Raw genomic sequence first — 20,039 nt, 5'->3', positions numbered from 1 at the left:
AGATTGATTCCAAGGTTTTTGGCTTGAGCACCTGAAAGTATGGAGTGGCCATTTACTAAATTGTAAAAGACCGAGGGAGGAACAGTTTAAGGGTGGGGGGAATGATAAGGTTAAGAGTTCAGTTTGGGACATGTCCAATTGGAGAAAGTTATTAGACATGTAAGTGGACATGATGAAAAGGTAGTTGCATATAAGATGAATTCAGGGGAGAAGTCTGCACTGAGATATAAATTCAGGAATTGTCAACTGATATTCCGTGTTGGGAGACGTTAGACTGGATGTGATTATCCAGAGTTTGGGTATGGAAAAAGGAGAGAAGAGGGGTCAGCACTCCAACATTTAGAGGGTGAGGACACAAGGGGAAACTGGCACAGAACTGGAGAGCAATGCAAAGTAGAGCAGGAGGACAACAAGAAGAGTGTAGTATTCTGGAAACCAAGTGAAACGAGCACATCAAGGAGGAGAGACTATGTCAGTGCTGCTTATTAGGTCAAACAATAGTAGACATGAGATTTCGAACTTTGCTATTATGAGAGGTCACTAATCTTGATGGGGAGTTTTGATGGAGTGAAAGCCAGATTGGAGTGGGTTCAGAGAAGGGCGGCACCATTCAGGACATATTCTTGCCCTAAAAGTTTAACTTGAATCTATTTTTTTTTTTTTTTTTTTTTTTTTTTTTTGGGACAGAGAGAGACAGAGCATGAACGGGGGAGGGGCAGAGAGAGAGGGAGACACAGAATCAGAAACAGTCTCCAGGCTCTGAGCCATCAGCCCAGAGCCTGACGCGGGGCTCGAACTCCCGGACCGCGAGATCGTGACCTGGCTGAAGTCGGACGCTTAACCGACTGCGCCACCCAGGCGCCCCTAACTTGAATCTAATCAAAACCTTAGAGGAGGGGCGCCTGGGTGGCGCAGTCGGTTAAGCGTCCGACTTCAGCCAGGTCTCGATCTCGCGGTCCGGGAGTTCGAGCCCCGCGTCAGGCTCTGGGCTGATGGCTCAGAGCCTGGAGACTGTTTCTGATTCTGTGTCTCCCTCTCTCTCTGCCCCTCCCCCGTTCATGCTCTGTCTCTCTCTGTCCCAAAAATAAATAAACGTTGAAAAAAAAATTAAAAAAAAAAAAGAGTCAGACACTTAACCGACTGAGTCACCCAGGCAACTCCTCTAAGGTTTTTTTTTTTTTTTTTTTTTCAACGTTTATTTATTTTTGGGACAGAGAGAGACAGAGCATGAACGGGGAAGGGCAGAGAGAGAGGGAGACACAGAATCGGAAACAGGCTCCAGGCTCTGAGCCATCAGCCCAGAGCCTGACGCGGGGCTGGAACTCCCGGACCGCGAGATCGTGACCTGGCTGAAGTCGGACGCTTAACCTACTGCTCCACCCAGGCGCCCCATTAAGTGTCTGACTCTTAATTTCAGCTCAGGTCATGATCCTGTGGTTTGTGGGCCCGAGCCCCACATTGGGCTCTGTGCTGATGATGTGGAGCCTGCTTGGGATTCTCTCTCTCTTCCTCTCTCTCTGCCCCTCCTTCACTCTCTCTCTCTCTAAATAAATAAACTAAAAAAAAAAAAAAACAACAAACACCTTATATTTAATTTCCAGTTTATAGAAAACACGAAGGCTAGAGGAATGCGTAAAAAAACATGAGAAAGCAAACAAATACACGGTGCAGGACATTCTGTAGGACAGCTGACTAGCTTTTTTCAATAAGACAATGGCATAAGAAGTAGGGTGCCAATTGTCACACGAATAAATACAGGAGTGACAAAATATTGATGCTTCTGGAAGGCCCTGGGTTGGTCAGACCCTTTCTTTGGCTGGTTGTGTTTGGTCATAAGCAGTTTCTTTGTTTGCTCCAGTGTGGTGTGTAAATGTTACTTGTTATGTGTGTCATGACATGAGAAAGGTTGAAATACCTGTATGGATGTGACCATCGGGCGATCACTGGAGAAAAGCAAGCCTAAGAATTGAGAAGCCAGGCTATTGGAGACATCATCAAGATTTATACAGGGATAGTGATGGAGACAGTGACAGTGAGCTAGGAGCTATAGCCTTTAATGAATGAGAGGAAGCCTGGAGGGCCTATAGATGACAAACTGGGGTACTGGATAGTATGATCTGATGACATGAAATGTAAAGGTGGGATCTTTTGGTGAGGAGGAGGAAATCATTGGGAAGCAACAATGAGGACACCTCAGTGATACCACCAGGGTGAGAGAAAAAAGTCAACCACGTGAAAGGACAACTGGGGAAGCTGTCTTCAGCGGGGAGCCAGGTTTCAGTTTGATCAAGAGATGAAAGAAACTTTTAGAGAAGAAGTTGAGAATACAGAGGTTTTGTTGACTAACCATTTCATCATGTGTGCTTTTGCATATTCTGTCCTCTGGCTTCTTCTTCTTCTTCTTACTATTATTTTGAACAACTTTATTGAGGTATAATTTACATAGCATAAAGAAACCTACCCATTTTAAATACATTTAAATACCCATTTAAAATACTTCTTTTTTTTTTTAGTAAATTTGCTTAGCTGTGCAGTTATCCACCTGAATCATTAAAAAAAATTTTTTTTAACATTCATTTTTTTTAAATTTTCTTTTTTAATGTTTATTTATTTTTGACACAGAGAGAGACAGAGCATGAGCTGGGGAGGGACAGAGAGAGAGGGAGACACAGAATCCGAAGCAGGCTCCAGGCTCCATGCTGACAGCACAGAGCCCGACGCAGGGCTCGAACCCACAGACCGTGAGATCATGACCTGAGCCGTAGTCAGACGCTCAACAGACTGAGCCACCCAGGCGCCCCTAACATTTATTCATTTTTGAGAGACAGACAAGAGCACAAGCAGGGGTGGGGCAGAGAGATAGGGAGGCACAGAATCCAAAGCAAGCTCCAGGCTCTGAGCTGTCAGCACAGAGCCCGATGGGGGGCTCAAACTCACAAAACTGTTAGACACCCAACTGACTGAGCCCCTTTCTGAATTACTTTTAGCCCTGACCCAGCGGACAAACATATGCTCATTCTTCAGAACCTTTTTCAGGTATTCTCTTTTCTCAGGAATCTTTCCTGATCTCCCCGGGGGGGGAGGTTTATACTAATTCTCTATTGTGTGCAGTCTCTTATTTATTTCATGCTTAACCAGACTGAAACTGTTTATTTCTCCAGTATACTATGAGCTTCTCAAGGGCAGAAATTCTCTGCCTAAGACTGTCTTGCACATAGCCCCTTATTTTTCCCAAACCAGTTAAAACAAACAGAGTATGTAGGTGGAAACCCAAGTTGAACTAAAGAAACTGACAGGTAGCCCTAATATTGGGGTCTGAGTTAACCCAACACTTAGTGGCTTAAAACAATAAACATTTATTATTTCACACAATGTTTGTGGTTCAGGAATTTGGGTGCAGCTTAAGCAGTTGGTTCTGGAGGTTGCAGTCAAGATGTCATCTGGGGATATATCTACATGCTTGACTGAGACTAGAAGGATCTGCTCCCCAGATAACTCACCCACATGACTTGCAAGTTGATGCTGGCTTTTGGCAGGAGGCCTTAGAACTTTGTCATGTAGACACCTCCATAGAGCTACTCCAGTCTCTTTAAGATTCCACAAGGCCGCTGGCTTCCTCCAGAGCAAGTGATCCAAGATAAGGCAAGGCAAACAGTAGTGTCATTAATGACCTAGTCTTGGGAGTCACACTCCATCATTTCACTGTACTTTGTTGGTTATCCAAGTCAGCCCTATTCAGTGTGGAAAGGAATACGACACATGGACATCATTATCAGAAGGTGAGAATCCTTGGGGTTAGCTTGGAGGTTGGCCATCAAATGAGTTCATTAATTCAAAAGTGAAGTAATAAACACCCAATATGTAGCAAGCAGTTAATAGATAATTTGAACAAGCAAAAGCAAAAGAAATAGGAATTTTTAAAAGAATAGAGGTTGAAATAACTTGTGGTTAGAGTTCTAAGAAATGAACAAAAGTTACTAAAAGCATTTCTTAACAGAAAGTTGAAGTTAAGTCAGACATTTGCCTAACTTTTTATCTGAAATGTTTTATATACTGTGGGTTTCTTCTGTCTAGGGTCAACGAAAACTGCTCTAGGTGACCAACGAAAGCAAATGCTCCAGAAATACAAAGAAGAAAAGCAACTTCAGAAATTGAAAGAGCAGAGAGAAAAAGCTAAACGAGGAGTATTTAAAGTAGGCCTTTATAGACCCGATATGCCTTGTTTTCTGTTATCAAACCAGAGTACAGAGCCAAAAAAGGTAAATTTACTATCCTAATTTGATATAGAGGAATAGTTCCTTTTAACTGGAATTATCTGTAAGAGCTTAAATAACTAAAATAACCATTTCCCCTTACTCTCTTTATTCATTTAGTTGACATGAGGTAGGAATGACCTAATAGTAACTCAGAAGATGAACGTCAGGTCTCTTGATGTTGCTATAGGTTTTTGAGATAGGAAAAACAAGTGGGCAGAAGTCAGTTTCCAATGATAGGCTGAGAAGGACTGGTCTGAGTAGCTGGAGCACTGAAGGGGGATAGAAGCTCAAGGAGGTGGGATCTAAAGAAAATGGTCAATGAGTCAAGAAGAATAAAGTTTGAACAGGAGCAGTGGGATTTATAAATTAGATAGTCACTGGTGATTTGCTGTTTTAAAGATATGTATAGATCTCAAACCGTATACTCATTCCTGATTTAGATAAGAATTAAATAAGACACTGCCTATTTTTCTGGGCTTCGTGCATTCCATTGATTTTTTTAACCGATCTATGATTATTATCTGTATATGACCTTAGAATAAGGTGGAAGAGACCAAAGTTAATAGAGTTCAAATTGAAAAGATATAAATATATTCTGTATATTAGAGGAAGGAGAGATTATTTATGTTTGGAGGAATGTCAAAGAAGACCTCAGAAGGGGTTAGATTTAAGCTGGCTTTTTGAGATATGTGGGATACCAATCATTGGTCTAAGCTATAGACAGCCATTAAAAATGTTAAAAATATATGTAGGGGAAACAAATATAGGGGGAAAAAAAAGACTAAACCAAGATACAGACTCTTAACTATAGAGAACAAACTGATGGTTATCAGAGGGAAGGGGGATGGGTGAAATAGGTGATGGGGATTAAGGAGTCACTTGTGATGATCACTGGGTGGTGTATCAAATTATTGAATCACTATATTATACACCTGAAACTAATATAACACTGTATGTTAACTCTGCTAGAATTAAACACTTAAAAAATTATATATATGTACATATATATATATATGTACATATACATATATATATGTGTGTGTGTGTGTGTGTGTGTGTGTGTGTGTATATATATATATGTATGTAGGGGGAACAAGAGGAGACCCATCATGGTGCTAAACAATAAGACTCGCCAATAATTGTTTTTTTTATTTAGATAGCCATTGTTGAATTCTCTTCTCCTTGCAATCTAGAGAAAAGCCTAATTTCTTTAGCACTAGATTTTCACTGAGATTAGAGAAGAAAATGACTTCTCATCTAGGGGAGAATTTAGTCAGTCTTTCTCATGCTAGATTTTTTTCCCACATTTTGTGATTAGGTCTCATTTTTCTTATTGACAATGGAGAAATGCATAATCATGAGACTTGAAGACAAACTGTTAAAGCTATTAGAGTAAGCTCTATGGTATCTTTTCATGAAACAGCAAACAAAAAATCCTAATACTTACGTCTGTTCATTTACCCCTTCTAAATATGTCCAACTAATCCTATTAATGAGGATTCAAATACCTGGAAAATATGGCTTGAAATTTGTTCTTTCAGCTCACTGAGAAATATAAGTTTTGAAGTGATTAACTTAAATGTAATTTAAGTCAAGCCAGAACCAGAAAAAGTAGGAATTAAAGTTGGCAAGTATCTTTTTGCCATAAATGATTAAAGTTAAAATTTAACCTTAAAATGGAAACTTTGTTTTGTAAAGAGACATGAAATTAAATTTTGCCGGTTCACTTAACTTTATTTTCTTTGACTGTTTTAAGGCTGTTCCATCTTCTGTACGGATTACAAGGTCAAAGGCCAAAGACCAAATGGAGCAGACTAAGGTATAGTTGATTGTTAGTAGATAATTGTTACTAAGATGACAAATTGTACTTTTTTCTCAGAGTAAGTAAATCCATTTTTTTATCTAATATCACTTTTTTTCTTTTTCTTTTAGTTTTTTTTTTTAATGTTTTATTATTTATTTTAGAGAGAGAGACAGAGTGCAAGCAGGGGAGGGGCAGAGAGAGGAAACACAGAATCCAAAGCAGGCTCTGGGCTCTGAGCTGTCAGCACAGAGCCCTACATGGGGCTCGAAATTACGAACTGTGAGATCATGATCTTGAACCAAAGTCGGACACTCAACCGACCAAGCCACCCAGGCACTCCTGTCTATTATCACCTTTAAGTGTAGTGATTGATTTGCTAGAGTTAATAGTACAAAAATCAATATTAGTGCTTTGGTGACATAAAGCCATCTTGGCTGGTTACTAAGGAAATACTTAAAATATCTGTGTCCAACATCCCTTATTAGATGTATGCCAAACTTTGTGTCACACTCTTTTGTTTACTGGGCTTCTGTTATGCATTCCACATCATCACCAAATGTAGATAGGGATATAAAGCATATAGGGTGGGTATGATAAACTTATGGGTCTTCAAAACACGATTAGGGATAAAGTTACTAGGAAGATTGCTAAAATAAAGTGAAGTGGGCAAGGAGGGAAATAATATGCCTCTTCATCAGGTGAGGAAGCTGAATTTCATGTATTCAGGAATGTTTGAGTCACTACCATGTTTCTCTAGTCTCTAGGGCATAGTAGTGAACAAAATATTTCTTGTTTCCATTGAGCTTACATGTGAACTAGGCAGTAAAAAAATAGGTATATAGTATGTCAGATGGTCATCAGTATTATGGAGGGGATAAAAAGTGAAGGGAGAAGGGGAGTACTGGAGTGGGTGTCAGGCAGAATTTTGATTGGGGCAGTCAAGCAGGGCCTCGCTGACATGGTGGCATTTTGACTGAAGTCTTATAAGGAATGGAAGAGTGAACTATGGGAAAGAGCTTTCTATCCAGGAGAAGAATTTTCTAGACATAATTCAAGGTCTTAAAGTGAAAACATGCCTAGCCTATTTAAGGATTCTCAGAAGATTATAGTCATTATAGTCAGCTATTTTTCATAGCTTAGGTTATTAGCATTTTCTAAAGTCTAGGATTCTAAAAAGGCCTATAAAGAAGTCTATATCATGGAAAACTTTTTTCTTCATCTCATTTTATTTGGAGAAGTGATTTTTTTTTTTTTGGCCAGGTCATTTTATAATAGTAAGATTTCAGCTGAGGGGGTCAATTGATAGATAAAAAATGTGGCAACTGAGTGCTTGCTTCAGCCGCACATACACTAAAATTGGAACGATACAGAGAAGATTAGCATGGCCCCTGTGCAAGGATGACACACACGTTCCTGAAGCATCCCATATTCCTCCCCCCATCCGCCACTGCCTTGGCTTTCTGTTGTGCTTGTGCTTCTGTTGCCCCTCTTTTATCTGTTGCTATTTTTGTGATGTCTTCCCCCCACCCCTATTTCCACCTTTTGGAAGTGGCTCCTCAGGGAGTGGGTCTGCTCAATCCTTCTCTTCTCACTCCACAACATTTCAGAAGAAAGTGAGGGTGGCAGAGATGGGGGGGGGGTGTCTCTACGGTTGGATTAATAAAATAACTTGAAAACCCGTCGGGGAAAAATGTGGTGATTTGATTCATTATGCAATTAAATCACATAGCACCTTAATCTTTTAAATAGATTGATAATGGGAGTGATGTTCGAGCAATTCGACCTGGTCAAAGACAAACTTCTGAAAGAAAAGTGTTGGACAAAGAGAGAAAAGGTGGGAATTTAGCAGTTACTATAAGCTCTGATGTTGCCACAACAGTAATTTAATGATTACAAAAAGCGTTTGATTTGATTATTTTTTCCCACAGCCGTACAGCCTGTAACGACCACATCGGTGAGAATGACTCGATCAGCCACTCAAGCAGCAAAGCAGAATGCCAGAACAGTCTCATCTACTACAACAAGAAAGCCAGTCACAAGAGCTAATGGTAAGAATGATCTAGAGTGTTTTGGCCTTTGAGGTTTTTTGTGTTCAATTTTAAGAATCATCATGTACTTCTCTGGGTAGGAGAGGAGGAAATAGGAGATTCCAGTTCCTAAAGGTAGGTTCGATGCCTCAGCATCCAGGTAGCATTCTGTGGGTACTCAAAGGTGGAAGTACCTGAATTGGTGTAAGCAGTGCTTCAAAGTGAACATTTAATGGCCCAAATAAATTACAGCCCATCCATTTGGTGGAATACAATGTAAATGTTTAAGGACAGTGTTGTGAAAGAACATGATATATTGAGTGGGCGAAGAAAAACAGGTCAGATTCTGAACACTATGATCACAATCCTAAAGTATGTATGTGAATATGTGAATGTAGGATAAAACTGGAAAAACATACACTAAAGTGACACTAATGATTGTTACTGAGTAATGTATTTGTGGGTTATTTTTAATTTTGTTGTGTTTGTGCTTTTCTTTATTTTCCTAATTTTCTATAATAAATATGTACTTGATATTCAGAGGCAAAAGGTAAACTACAATACCTTAACACTTGGTTTTGAAAACAGATGGCCTTTACTTGGCAGGAAATTTCATCTGTTTTTATCTCATTTTATAATATGACTTAATCAAAAAATCCTTTAAGGGGCGCCTGGGTGGCGCAGTCGGTTAAGCGTCCGACTTCAGCCAGGTCACGATCTCGCGGTCCGTGAGTTCGAGCCCCGCGTCGGGCTCTGGGCTGATGGCTCGGAGCCTGGAGCCAGTTTCCGATTCTGTGTCTCCCTCTCTCTCTGCCCCTCCCCCGTTCATGCTCTGTCTCTCTCTGTCCCAAAAATAAATAAACGTTGAAAAAAAAAAAAAAATTAAAAAAAAAAAAAAATCCTTTAAGATATATATTCCTATTACTGCCTTTTTTCCTTTTCCAAATTACCTAGTGCTTTTAAAGTAGCATTTTCTATCTAATCAAAATGGTTGTTTTATTTCACTTTTATTTTAGATCGTGAACTAGAGAGAAAGGCACCAAATCAAGGAAGACCTGCCAAAAATATAGAAACAAAACCTGAAAAGGTAGAGTATAAACATCTGTTTATTCCTAGATACTTTGAAAATCTCATTGCCACTTGCATAAAGCTGAAATTAAGCATACAGAGCTGCTTCAAGAGAATTAACCTACATGTGTGTTAAAACATCTTGAACCATAAAGAAGCATGAAGAGGATATATTGTTGTTGTCTTTCAGGTATTATATCCTCAGAGCTTTATAGCTAGAGAAAGGATAATTTGGTTAACAGGAGATAGAGAAATACAATAACATTAGTTGACAGAAACCTTCACATGAGAATTGACTAAGCGATAAGATGTAGTAGGGTGAAATGTATTGACTTTGGATTCATTTAGGTGTGAGTTTGAATATTGTCTCTGCTTCCAATTAGCTAGATAACTTTGGACAAGTCATGAATTTGTTTTCCCATCTCTAACATGCAATACTTACTTGGAGTAGTTTTAAGAATTAAATAACCTGGGGCGCCTGGGTGGCTTAGTTACTTAAGTGTCCAACTTCAGCTCAGGTCATGATCTCACAGTTCATGAGTTCAAGCCCCGCATCAGGCTCTGTGCTGACAGCTGGGAGCCTGGAGCCTACTTCTGATTCTGTGTCTCCTTCTCTCTCTGCCTGCCTCTCTCCCCTGCTCGCTCGCTCTCTCTCCCTCTCTCTTCCTCAAAAATAAATAAACATAAATTAAAAAAAAAAAAAAAAGAATTAAATAACCTAACATTTCTGATAGCATCTAGCATGGAGTCTAGTAGAGTCTTCAAAAAAGATTCACCAATTTGAGGGCCCAGTTCCTTGGTTTATAAGCCACATTATAATTCCTTAACCTTAAAAATAAAAGTTTTGCCAAGCTGTAAAAAACCTGGCTAGATTTTACTAAAAAATCAAATCTGGATCCTCCAGGAAGACAGTATAGGGTGAAGCTTCACGAGTAAGCAGCTGGACCTCATGTTCTTCCCTTAAGATTGATTTCCTCTTTAAGGATTATCACTAGGTTTTTACTTTCACTTCCATGTTGGCCTCAGAGATAGTATCACCCTTAAATTCTTGTCCAGGTTGAAATAAGTCCTGGGAATATATCACATGATGACTATAGTTAATAATATTGTATTGCATATTTGAAAGTTGCTTAGAGTAGATCTTAAAAGTTCTCATCACCAAAAAAATTCTGTAACTATAGTGATACATGTTAACTAGACTTACTGTGGTGATCATTGCACAATATATACAAATATTGAATCATGTTATACACTTGAAACTAATACAATGTTACATGTCAATTATATCTCTATTAAAAAAACCAAGTAATTACATTGACTTGAAAAATAAAATATACTTCACATTTTATATGGTCCATCTTATTGTGTAATGTTAAAAAATAATTTTGCTCATATGACAAGGTTATTTATAATCAAGGTTATTTACAGAAATGATTTGGTACTTGACAGTAGTAGTCATCTAATAAACATTGGATTTCTGATTCTCAAACTATTGTAATTATCATCATAATCAAAGTAAAAAGAGATCTGTATTTGTTAGGTGAGTAATTTTTCCATTTTAGTTTTCATATATTTTAATTTGTTGTAATACCTAAAACCTATTATTTATTCCTATAATGAGGATTGGTTCTCCCTCTTTCTGGATCTTAGCATTGGTTTAGTATAGTTGGTCTTCTGATTCCTTATATACATTTCATTGTATTTGTTTTTGTCGTCTCTTAAATTATGTATGTGGGACATAGATCTCAACTGTCACATTTTCAGCCTGTAAAAATTGGTCAAATATATCCCAGAAGAGCAATTCTCACCCTATTCTGTTTACTTACAACTAGGTCATTTCTTTTAAACTTGATAGTGAAGAAAATACTTTGGATTCACAAACCAGTACAACAAATGGAATGGATCCAGATGGAGTCTTATCAAAACTAGAAAACTTACCTAAGACAAATACTGCAAAAACGAAAGGAAAGAATTCCTTCGCACCTCAAGATTTTATGTTTCAGCCATTGGATGGTCTGAGGACCTATCAAGTAACACCTATGACTCCCAGAAGTGCCAATGCTTTCTTGACACCCAGTTATACCTGGACCCCTTTAGAAACAGAAATGTAAGAATGTAATGTTAATAATGAATTCCTTGCTAAGATGGTAACAAATGCCTTTCTTAGATTTGGCCTGTGCTTTTTAAAAGTTATTATTTAGTTAATTTAATTATAACTCATTAAAATTTGGTTAAAAAATTCTTCAGAACGCTACAATAATCTATTTGACAGTTTTGATATTTCCTGTGCATTGTTATTAACCTTATTTTCCTAGTATAATTTATGTTTCATTGCTTTTAATAAGTGACTTTGTTATAACACTTGGAAATAAATTTTTAGAAGAAGTTGCCGGGGTACCTGAGTGGCTCAGTCAGTTAAGTGTCTGACTTCAGCTCAGGTCATGATCTTGTGGTTTGTGAGTTCGAGCCCTGCATCAGGCTGTGCTGACAGCTCGGAGCCTGGAGCCTGCTTCAGATTCTGTGTCTCCCTCTCTCTCTGCCCCTCCCATGCTCATGCTCTCTCTCTCTCTCTCTCTCTCTCTCTCTCTGTCAAAAATAAATAAACATTTAAAAAAAAAAAAGTTGCTATAATACTGTAGCTCAGACATGGGCTTTGGTTTGTGTTCTTTTGCTGAGTACACTTTAGAAAAACTGATTAACTTGCAAAGTGGAGCAGGGAGAGGGATCAGTTGGACTCTTTAAAAGAAAAGACAGGATTGTTTTGCAGACTGGCTGTTGGCAGATTTACTAGAAACTGCCCGGCAGCAGCAAGACTGCTAAGTGTTTATTCCATTAAGAGATCTTCAAAGTATTTAGATCTCATTATAATTAGTGAAGATGAACATTCCCACTACATAGGTGTTTAAATTTTTCTGCTCCAGAATGGACCTATTGTTTTAAAAATAAACATATTTCGGGGCACTTGGGTGGCTCAGTAGTAGGTTGAGCATCTGATTTCAACTCAGGTCATGAGTTTGTGGTCAGTGAGTTCGAGCCCACATGGGGCTTGCTGCTATCACTGCAGACTCTGTTTCGTATCCTCTGTCCCCCTCTCTCTGCCCCGCTCATGCTGTGCTCTCTCAAAAATAAATATTTAAAATAAAATAAAAATAAATATTTTTATTTTATCCCAGGTTTTTAAAAAGCAATGTAATTTTGAAATACTTCAATTAGATATATAGGGTTCATGCTTCATAAAGTGTATTTTTGCTATTGCTTTTAGTGCTAAGACTCAAGAACAAACAAAAGAAATTCTGGCCCAAAAGTGTAAAACTTCCTCTGCGAAGATAGTACATCAAGATTCAAATAAACTGCAGTGTCCTTTGGGTTCTCTCACAGTTTGGAATAAAGGTATGGTATTTTAATTAAATTTTTACTTACCTTCTGGACTATGATTTATCAGAGATTTGTTTAGAGCCACACAGAGTCAGAAGAGATGGGAAACCTGGGGAAAGACATCCAGACAGAGAATTGGAATGAGGAATGCAGACTGAGAGAAGGGGGGAAATGCAAATTTGAAGAGATGAAAATGTCAAGACACTTGAGAGGAGATGTGATAAATGAAATCATTGAAGCAGAAATAAAATGTTAAAGTTCAACAATGAAAAAATTGAAGGATTCTAAAATTTTGTCTTTTGTAGGGGATGGCATTTTAGAAAAACTGCTGCTTTGAAATTTACCTGTGGTGTTTTCTTTGTAGAACATGTCTTAAATAAAGATGAAACTACTAAAAATTCAAATGGCCTCCCAACAAAAGAAGTCCCGTCACTTGAAATAAATGAAGATCAGGTATCTCAGCCACAACATGATGTGCCATATTTCAGGTTTGTCCATTTTGTTCCTAGTGTAAAATGTTTGCATTAATGTCTAGATATTTAACACCCAAATTAAACTATTTTAACCTTTATATAATAGATGAATTAAACTCTTAGTGATTTTTATTTATCTTTTAAATTTTAATTATGGGGGCGTCCTGGGTGGCTCAGTCAGTTAAGCATCCGACTTCGGCTCAGGTCAAGATCTCATGGTCTGTGAGTTCAAGTTCCACATTAGGCTCTGTGGGCACAGCTCAGAGCCTGGAGCCTGATTCAGATTCTGTTTCTCCTTCTCTCTCTGTCCTTCCCCCACTCACACTCTGTCTTTCTCTCAAAAGTAAATAAACATTAAGAAAAAAATTTTTTAATTATGTTTTCAGTAGCTGGTACTTCAATTCATGTGGTTCCTACTTCAAAAGGTAGAAAAAGGTACAAGTGAGAAGCCCTTTCTCAACTGTCTCCTAACCCCATGGTTAATCTTCCATGGAGGCCAGTGTTACTTATGTTTTATGAAAACTTTCAGAGAGATAGATAACATATACGTAGACAAGCATATATATTTTTTCCCCTTTTTAATATACACAGTAGTTTACTATTCTGCTTTCGTTTAATGTTCATTGTGGGAGACATTCCATTTTAATACTTAAAGAGCTTACTCATGTTGTTTGTGTTGTTTGTGTGTGTGTGTGTGTGTGTGTGTGTGTGTGTGTTTAATGACCATATAGTATCCAGTATGTGATGTACCACTATTTACTTAATAGTAAATTGCTGTTGCTCATTATTTACACTGAGGTCAGTCCATTACTAATACAATCAAGGCTGCAAGGAACAACCTTGTATGCATTCCAATTCTCTCATGTGAAAATATATAACAACCTCAATTTACATTCCTTTCAGCAAGTTATGGGAATTCCTATTTTCTCATACTGTTTACACCCTCAACAAAGAAACTGAGTTAACCTTTATTTTACAAAGGAAGGTTAGTGGGAGATGGTAGGAAGCTCTTGGGCCTACTAAGTCATGAAGTAGGATTATGTTTTTCCATCTGTGAAGAGTGAAAATTAACATCCTTTTGGGGAAACTCAACCATGTCACTTAACAGGCCTTGGAAACAAATCAGTGGACTGCATTTGGAGAAAGGCCCCAACATTCCACATCACACAGGAAATAATTACATGCTCTTCTTTTTTTTTTTTTTAAACTTTTTATTGTGGAAAATTTAAAACATATGAAAGTACAGGGAACAGTACACTGAACTCCCTTGTACTCATCACTCAGGGTCAATCTTGTTTCATATTTACATATGCTTCTGACTCAAGATGTTTTAAGAAAATCCCAAATAATCCTATCACCTCACCCATTAATATTTCTGTAGGTATTTTTCAAAGTTGAAAACTCATGTTAACATTAACCATAATATTTATTGTGCTTAATGTAATAATAATAATTACTTAATGTCATAAAATATCCAGTCAGTATTCAAATTTTCCAAATTATAATCCACACGCAGGCATGAGCACAACATGCTTATGTACATGCTGTTTTTCTTTTCTTTTTTTTTTTTAATGTTTTACTTATTTTTGAGACAGAGACAGAGCATGAGCAGGGGAGGGGCAGAGAGAGAGGGAGACACAGAATCCAAAGCAGGCTCCAGGCTCTGAGCTGTCAGCACAGAGCCTGATGCGGGGCTCGAACCCATGAACTGCAAGATCATGACCTGAGCTGAAGTCGGACGCCCAACCGACTGAGCCACCCAGGCACCCCAATGCTGTTTTTCTTGAGTAAATGCAGCAAGGACATTCTCATACCTTTTTCAACATAAGATTAACAATTTTTTGAGCTTTGCCAATCAAGTAGATAAGTAGGTAAGATACTATCTTGCTGCAGTTTTAATGTTTATTTATTCTATTATTAACAAGTTTCTTTTTATGTGTTTGAAAGCCACTTCAATTATTTTTAGAGCTTGAGATTTTAGAACTGTAATGAATTTTAGAGATTTAGCTAATCCGTTGTGTTTTCAACTGTGAGACATTGAGACAATGAGCAATTTACCCAACTTAATAACATCAGATCTAAGCCAGGTCTCCTTTCTCATAAATTAAGTCATTCTCTGTCATGCTATTAGATATAAACAGCTAAATTTTTCTTCTAGGAAACAAAAACTATCCTCAGTTTCTCCTGCTAGGATGCTTTTTATAAAGAAACAGATTACGATCACCTTAGACCAGTTTCTTAACCTTGGCACTATTGACATTTTAGACTAGATAATTCTCATGGGGACCATCTTCTGCATTCCAGATTGTTTGGTAACATCCTTGGCCAGTAGTGCCCCTCCAGTTCATGACAAAAATGCCTCTAGACAGTGTCAAATATGTCCGGGGAGGGCGGGGTGGGGGGGGAGGTGGATATAAAATTGACCCCTGTTGAGAACCACTGCCTTTGGAGTGGCAAGCAAAGCCTACTAATTACGGAGAACCGGTAGGGACTTATAACTGTAATTCCATACTTACAGTGTTTGGCTTCAGCTTACTCTTGAGAGTTGAGTTGGTTTTCATTCCATGGGCAATAATAGAGAACTAATAACAGAGATAAAGAACATCTGATTATTTCTGTGAAGTCTCTGAAAAATAAGAACAGAAGAAGTTGGAAATAATAGTGTAGTGTGAAAAGTGGGCTCTTGGCACTAACCATTTGCATAAGTTCTAGGTGTAGAAAGATGGGCATAGGGTATCAACTTGTATTTATGGATTTAATATATCACAATTCATAAAATCAGCATCAATGGGGCGCCTGGGTGGCGCAGTCGGTTAAGCGTCCGACTTCAGCCAGGTCACGATCTCGCGGTCCCTGAGTTCGAGCCCCGCGTCAGGCTCTGGGCTGATGGCTCGGAGCCTGGAGCCTGTTTCCGATTCTGTGTCTCCCTCTCTCTCTGCCCCTCCCCCGTTCATGCTCTGTCTCTCTCTGTCCCAAAAATAAAAATAAACGTTGAAAAAAAAAAATATTAAAAAAAAAAAAAAAATCAGCATCAATGCTGAAAAATTAACATCGTGCCTTTTACACCTTTCTAATGTTATGTGTGTCATAATGCAAATACTTAGATATTAGTATGAGAAACATTTGTAAAACAAATGTATATCATAATTTTAGAAATATTCTTCAGTCAGAAACTGAGAAATTAACTTCGCACTGTTTGGAGTGGGACAGGAAGCTTGAATTGGACATTCCAGATGATGGTGAGGGAACGTTTATATTTTTTTTATGTTTTAGTTTTGTGTTTTTAAATATAGTTATACATTTATCTGAAACATAAAGATCTAGTGTCCAACTTCATAGTTACATTGTTATTCAAAACAGCAGGAATTTTTTATATCTCAACATACATTTGCTAATATCTCTGTGCTAAATTGATACATGACTTAAGAGATACAAGGAATTGGAATATTGATTATTCCTAGAAATTAGACATTTGCTTATTATTAGATATTTTTTATATAACTATGAGTGACATCTGTAACTGGTATTGTTTAATTAAACAAAAATATTTTCTGAATGAAAATAATCCCAAATCAATAATCAATATGGAAATCACTACCTAAATCAATATGGAACAGATTTTCAGAAAAATTCCTTAATTTGACTTATTTGGGGAAGCTGTTTAGAAAAAAGTCATTTGTGTTCTGTCAATGTGAAGCCCTTCGTGGATACTGTTGTGTGATGAGTTGTTTGAGGCTGAATTCTTATTAAATACAAGTAGAGGTAAAATGCCATTTATTGTGCAGCGGTATGTATGAGAATGAATATTGCTGATTTTTAGCAGGAATTGAAGCAGGCAGTTAATGCTCAGTATTTGTAAGACAGAGTTTTGCAGTGCTGTTTTTTGTTTTGCATTAAGTTAAAAATTTTGAAATTTATGGTGAGGCCTTATCAATTGGTGGGCTGACAATATGGGTCTAGTTTTTTTTTTTTTTTTTTGTCTTTTAACTTTTAAAAACCTCATCTTTCCTCTAGCTAAAGATCTTATTCGCACAGCAGTTGGGCAAACAAGACTCCTTATGAAGGAAAGGTTCAAGCAGTTTGAAGGGCTGGTGGACAATTGTGAATACAAACGAGGTGAGAAGGAGACGACCTGTACAGATCTGGATGGATTTTGGGATATGGTTAGTTTTCAGGTACGTGGTCAAGCATTTTCATTATATTAACTCTGAGCCTGATCTTTTTGAAAATGAGGTTGGGGCACCTGGGTGGCTCAGTCAGTTGAGCCTCCTATTTTGGCTCAGGTCATGATCTCATGGTTCATGAGTTCAAGCCCCGCATCGGGCTCCTCTGCTGTTAGCACAGAGCCTGCTTAGGATCCTTTCTCCCCCTCTGTCTCTGCCCCTCCCTTGCTTGTGCTCTCTTTCTCAAAAATAAAATAAACATTAAAAAAAATGAGATTAAAAAATGAGGTTGGGGCGCCTGGGTAGCTTAGTCGGTTAAGCATCTGATTTCAGCTCAGGTCATGATCTCACAGTTTGTGAGTTCAAGCCCCACATTGGGCTCTGTGCTGACAGCTTGGAGCCTGGAGCCTGCTTCGGATTCTGTGTCTCCTTCTCTTTCTGGCCCTTCCCCACTTGTGCTCTGTCTTTCTGTATCTCAAAAGTGAATAAACACTAAAAAAAAGAGGTTAACAATAATAAAATGGGGGTAATGGAACTGCTTTTTAGGTATCAATAATGTTAAATGAGATATCAGACAGCATCTTTATAAACTGTAAAGTACTGTCTAGGGGGACCTAGGTGGCTCAGTCAGTTAACTGAGTCAGCCGACTTCAGCTCAGGTCATGATCTTGCAGTTTGTGGGTTCAAGCCCCGTGTCTGGCTCTGTGCTAACAGCTCAGAGCCTGGAGCCTGCTTCGGATTCTGTGTCTCCCTCTCTCTCTGCCCCTCCCCCCGCTCGTGTTCACTCATGTGCGCTCCCTCTCTCTCAAAAATAAATAAACATGAAAAAAAATTAAAGTACTGTCTAAATTTTATAAAAGATGTCTACTTCTTCCTTGTGTTGTCAGGATGATTTCTGGATAGTTTGGAATGTTGTTTAGACTGTAATGATTCTGCACTTTAGAAAAATGAGCAAGTCTCGTCCTTACTAATTCAGATCATCTAGCAGTTATTGAGTTCTAACTGTGTGCCAGGCATTATACCAGAAGTTGAAAAATAAGGCACATTCTCTCTCCCAGAGAAGCTTGTAGTTTATTAGTGAGTCAGACACAGGATATAATTCTAATCTAATGTACAAAGTGCTATAGTGGAGGGAATCACTAGGAAGATCAGGAAAAGCATGAGAGGAGATGACACTTTCTAGCTTCTTGACTTATTTTATAGATGTACATACAAAATATTATTTCAGGAACCAGTAGCCAAAAGTCATTAGACATTTGAGGACAGCCTTGAATCTGAAAAAAAGAAAAAAAAATGTCAAAAGCAAGTTTCTTCTCAGGAAGAAAACTTTTTGGATGAAGGAAATGAAGATAATACAAGGAGAAAATAACTTTTTTTTTTTTTAAATGTTTATTTGTTTTGAGAGAGACAGAAAGACTGGGTACAAGCAGGGGAAGGGCAGAGAGAGAGACAGACACAGAATCTGAAGCAGACTCCAGGCTCTTAGATGTCAGCACAGAGCCCAATGCGGGCCTTGAACTCACAAACCTTGAGATCATGACTTGAGCAGAAGTCGGCCGCTTACCTGACTGAGCCACCCAGGCACCCCAGAAAAGAACTTTTACATGCAAGTGTTAATATTCTCAAAGGGAACAGATGTTTCATCTGTCTATTAAGAACAGCTATTAAAAAAACATTCAGAGAACAACAAAAATTATTCTTTGAAGTTAAAAACTGTGAGAGCAGAAATGTAAGATTCAGTAGAAAGATGGAATATGAAGTTAAGATCGCCCATAAAATAGAGCAAAGAGAGATGTAAAGTAGCAGAGATTGAATAAGGTAAGAAGTAGATAAGAAGATTAAGTGGACTGGTCTAGGAAGTATAATATCTAAATAATAGGAATTCCAGAAAAAGAGAACAGAAAAAATAATGGAGAGGAAATAACCAATGAAATAGTTGAAATTTTTTTCCCAAACTGGAGGACCTGAATTCCAGATCGAAGGGAGCCATTGAGTGTCTAGCATTGTGAATCAGAGTAAGCCCACACCAATGCACATTATTAAATATAATTGTACAACTTTAGGGATAAAGAGAAAAATCTAGAAACTTCCAGAGAGAGAAAACAAGTCTTATACAAAGGATCAAGAATCAGAATAGCCTTGGATTTCTCAACAGCAACACTGAAAGCTGGGAAAACAATGCCCTCAAACTTCCGAGAGAAAATAAGTTCCAACTTGGAGTTTTGTACTCAACCAATCATATGGGAGGGTGAAAAGGCACTTTTTAGACACAGTCTCAAATTTTACCTCCCATGTTCTCTTTCTTAGAAAACCAAGTGAGAATGTACCTCACAAAAATGATGGAGTAAACCAAGAAATGGGAGGAGGTGGGACTGAGTGTCAGAAAGGGGTAAGGGAATTGGGGCTGAGTTGTGGTGAGGTGTGTAGTTTACGAAGCAGTGGTTGAGATTAGAGCAGGAGGACCTGGTCTGTGTGAGATTGAGCTAAATATATAATACCTGATTTGTTTGCTAGCTTTTTCACTTATTTTTTATTTTTAGAGAGAGTGAAAAAAGACAAGTAGGAGAGGGGCAGAGGGAGAAATTGAGAGAATCCCAAGCAGGCTCCAGGCCGAGCGGGGCTCCATCACGTGACCCTGGGATCATGACCTGAGCTGAAATCCAGAGTCGGATGCTCAACTGACCGAGCCACACAGGCGCCCCTGTTTGCTTTTTAAATTGTATTTAGAGGAGTTTTTTTATAAAATTTAGAGGTGAATTGATGATAGATAAATAAAAACCAAGCAAATGAAAAGCAAAAACAGTATTCAGAGTAGAGAAAAAGTGAAGGAAAGATAATGTCCATTGCTGTATGGCCCTGACGTGAATAGTGTT

At 38.2% G+C, this 20,039-nt stretch overlaps 1 protein-coding gene and 1 non-coding gene across 2 annotated transcripts in view; both read left to right on the top strand.

The window, feature by feature from the left end:
* Nucleotides 1-20,039, top strand: part of DLGAP5 (DLG associated protein 5) — a 41,356-nt gene that overhangs the window by 3,746 nt on the left and 17,571 nt on the right. Inside the window, exons 3-12 of the mRNA XM_030319165.1 lie at nucleotides 4,075-4,259; nucleotides 6,013-6,075; nucleotides 7,810-7,894; nucleotides 7,989-8,108; nucleotides 9,104-9,174; nucleotides 10,988-11,262; nucleotides 12,418-12,545; nucleotides 12,895-13,018; nucleotides 16,157-16,242; nucleotides 17,018-17,178. Of these exons, the coding sequence (XP_030175025.1) occupies nucleotides 4,075-4,259; nucleotides 6,013-6,075; nucleotides 7,810-7,894; nucleotides 7,989-8,108; nucleotides 9,104-9,174; nucleotides 10,988-11,262; nucleotides 12,418-12,545; nucleotides 12,895-13,018; nucleotides 16,157-16,242; nucleotides 17,018-17,178 (1,298 nt within the window). The remainder of the gene's footprint in view (nucleotides 1-4,074; nucleotides 4,260-6,012; nucleotides 6,076-7,809; nucleotides 7,895-7,988; nucleotides 8,109-9,103; nucleotides 9,175-10,987; nucleotides 11,263-12,417; nucleotides 12,546-12,894; nucleotides 13,019-16,156; nucleotides 16,243-17,017; nucleotides 17,179-20,039) is intronic.
* LOC115517328 lies at nucleotides 7,387-7,493 on the top strand. The gene has a single exon (XR_003969792.1). It is a non-coding gene; the product is annotated as a U6 spliceosomal RNA (small nuclear RNA).

The sequence above is a fragment of the Lynx canadensis genome, chromosome B3, assembly GCF_007474595.2.
Source record: "Lynx canadensis isolate LIC74 chromosome B3, mLynCan4.pri.v2, whole genome shotgun sequence".
In the NCBI taxonomy this organism is placed as follows: Eukaryota; Metazoa; Chordata; class Mammalia; order Carnivora; family Felidae; genus Lynx; species Lynx canadensis.
This window is presented reverse-complemented; position numbering and strand designations above follow the sequence as displayed.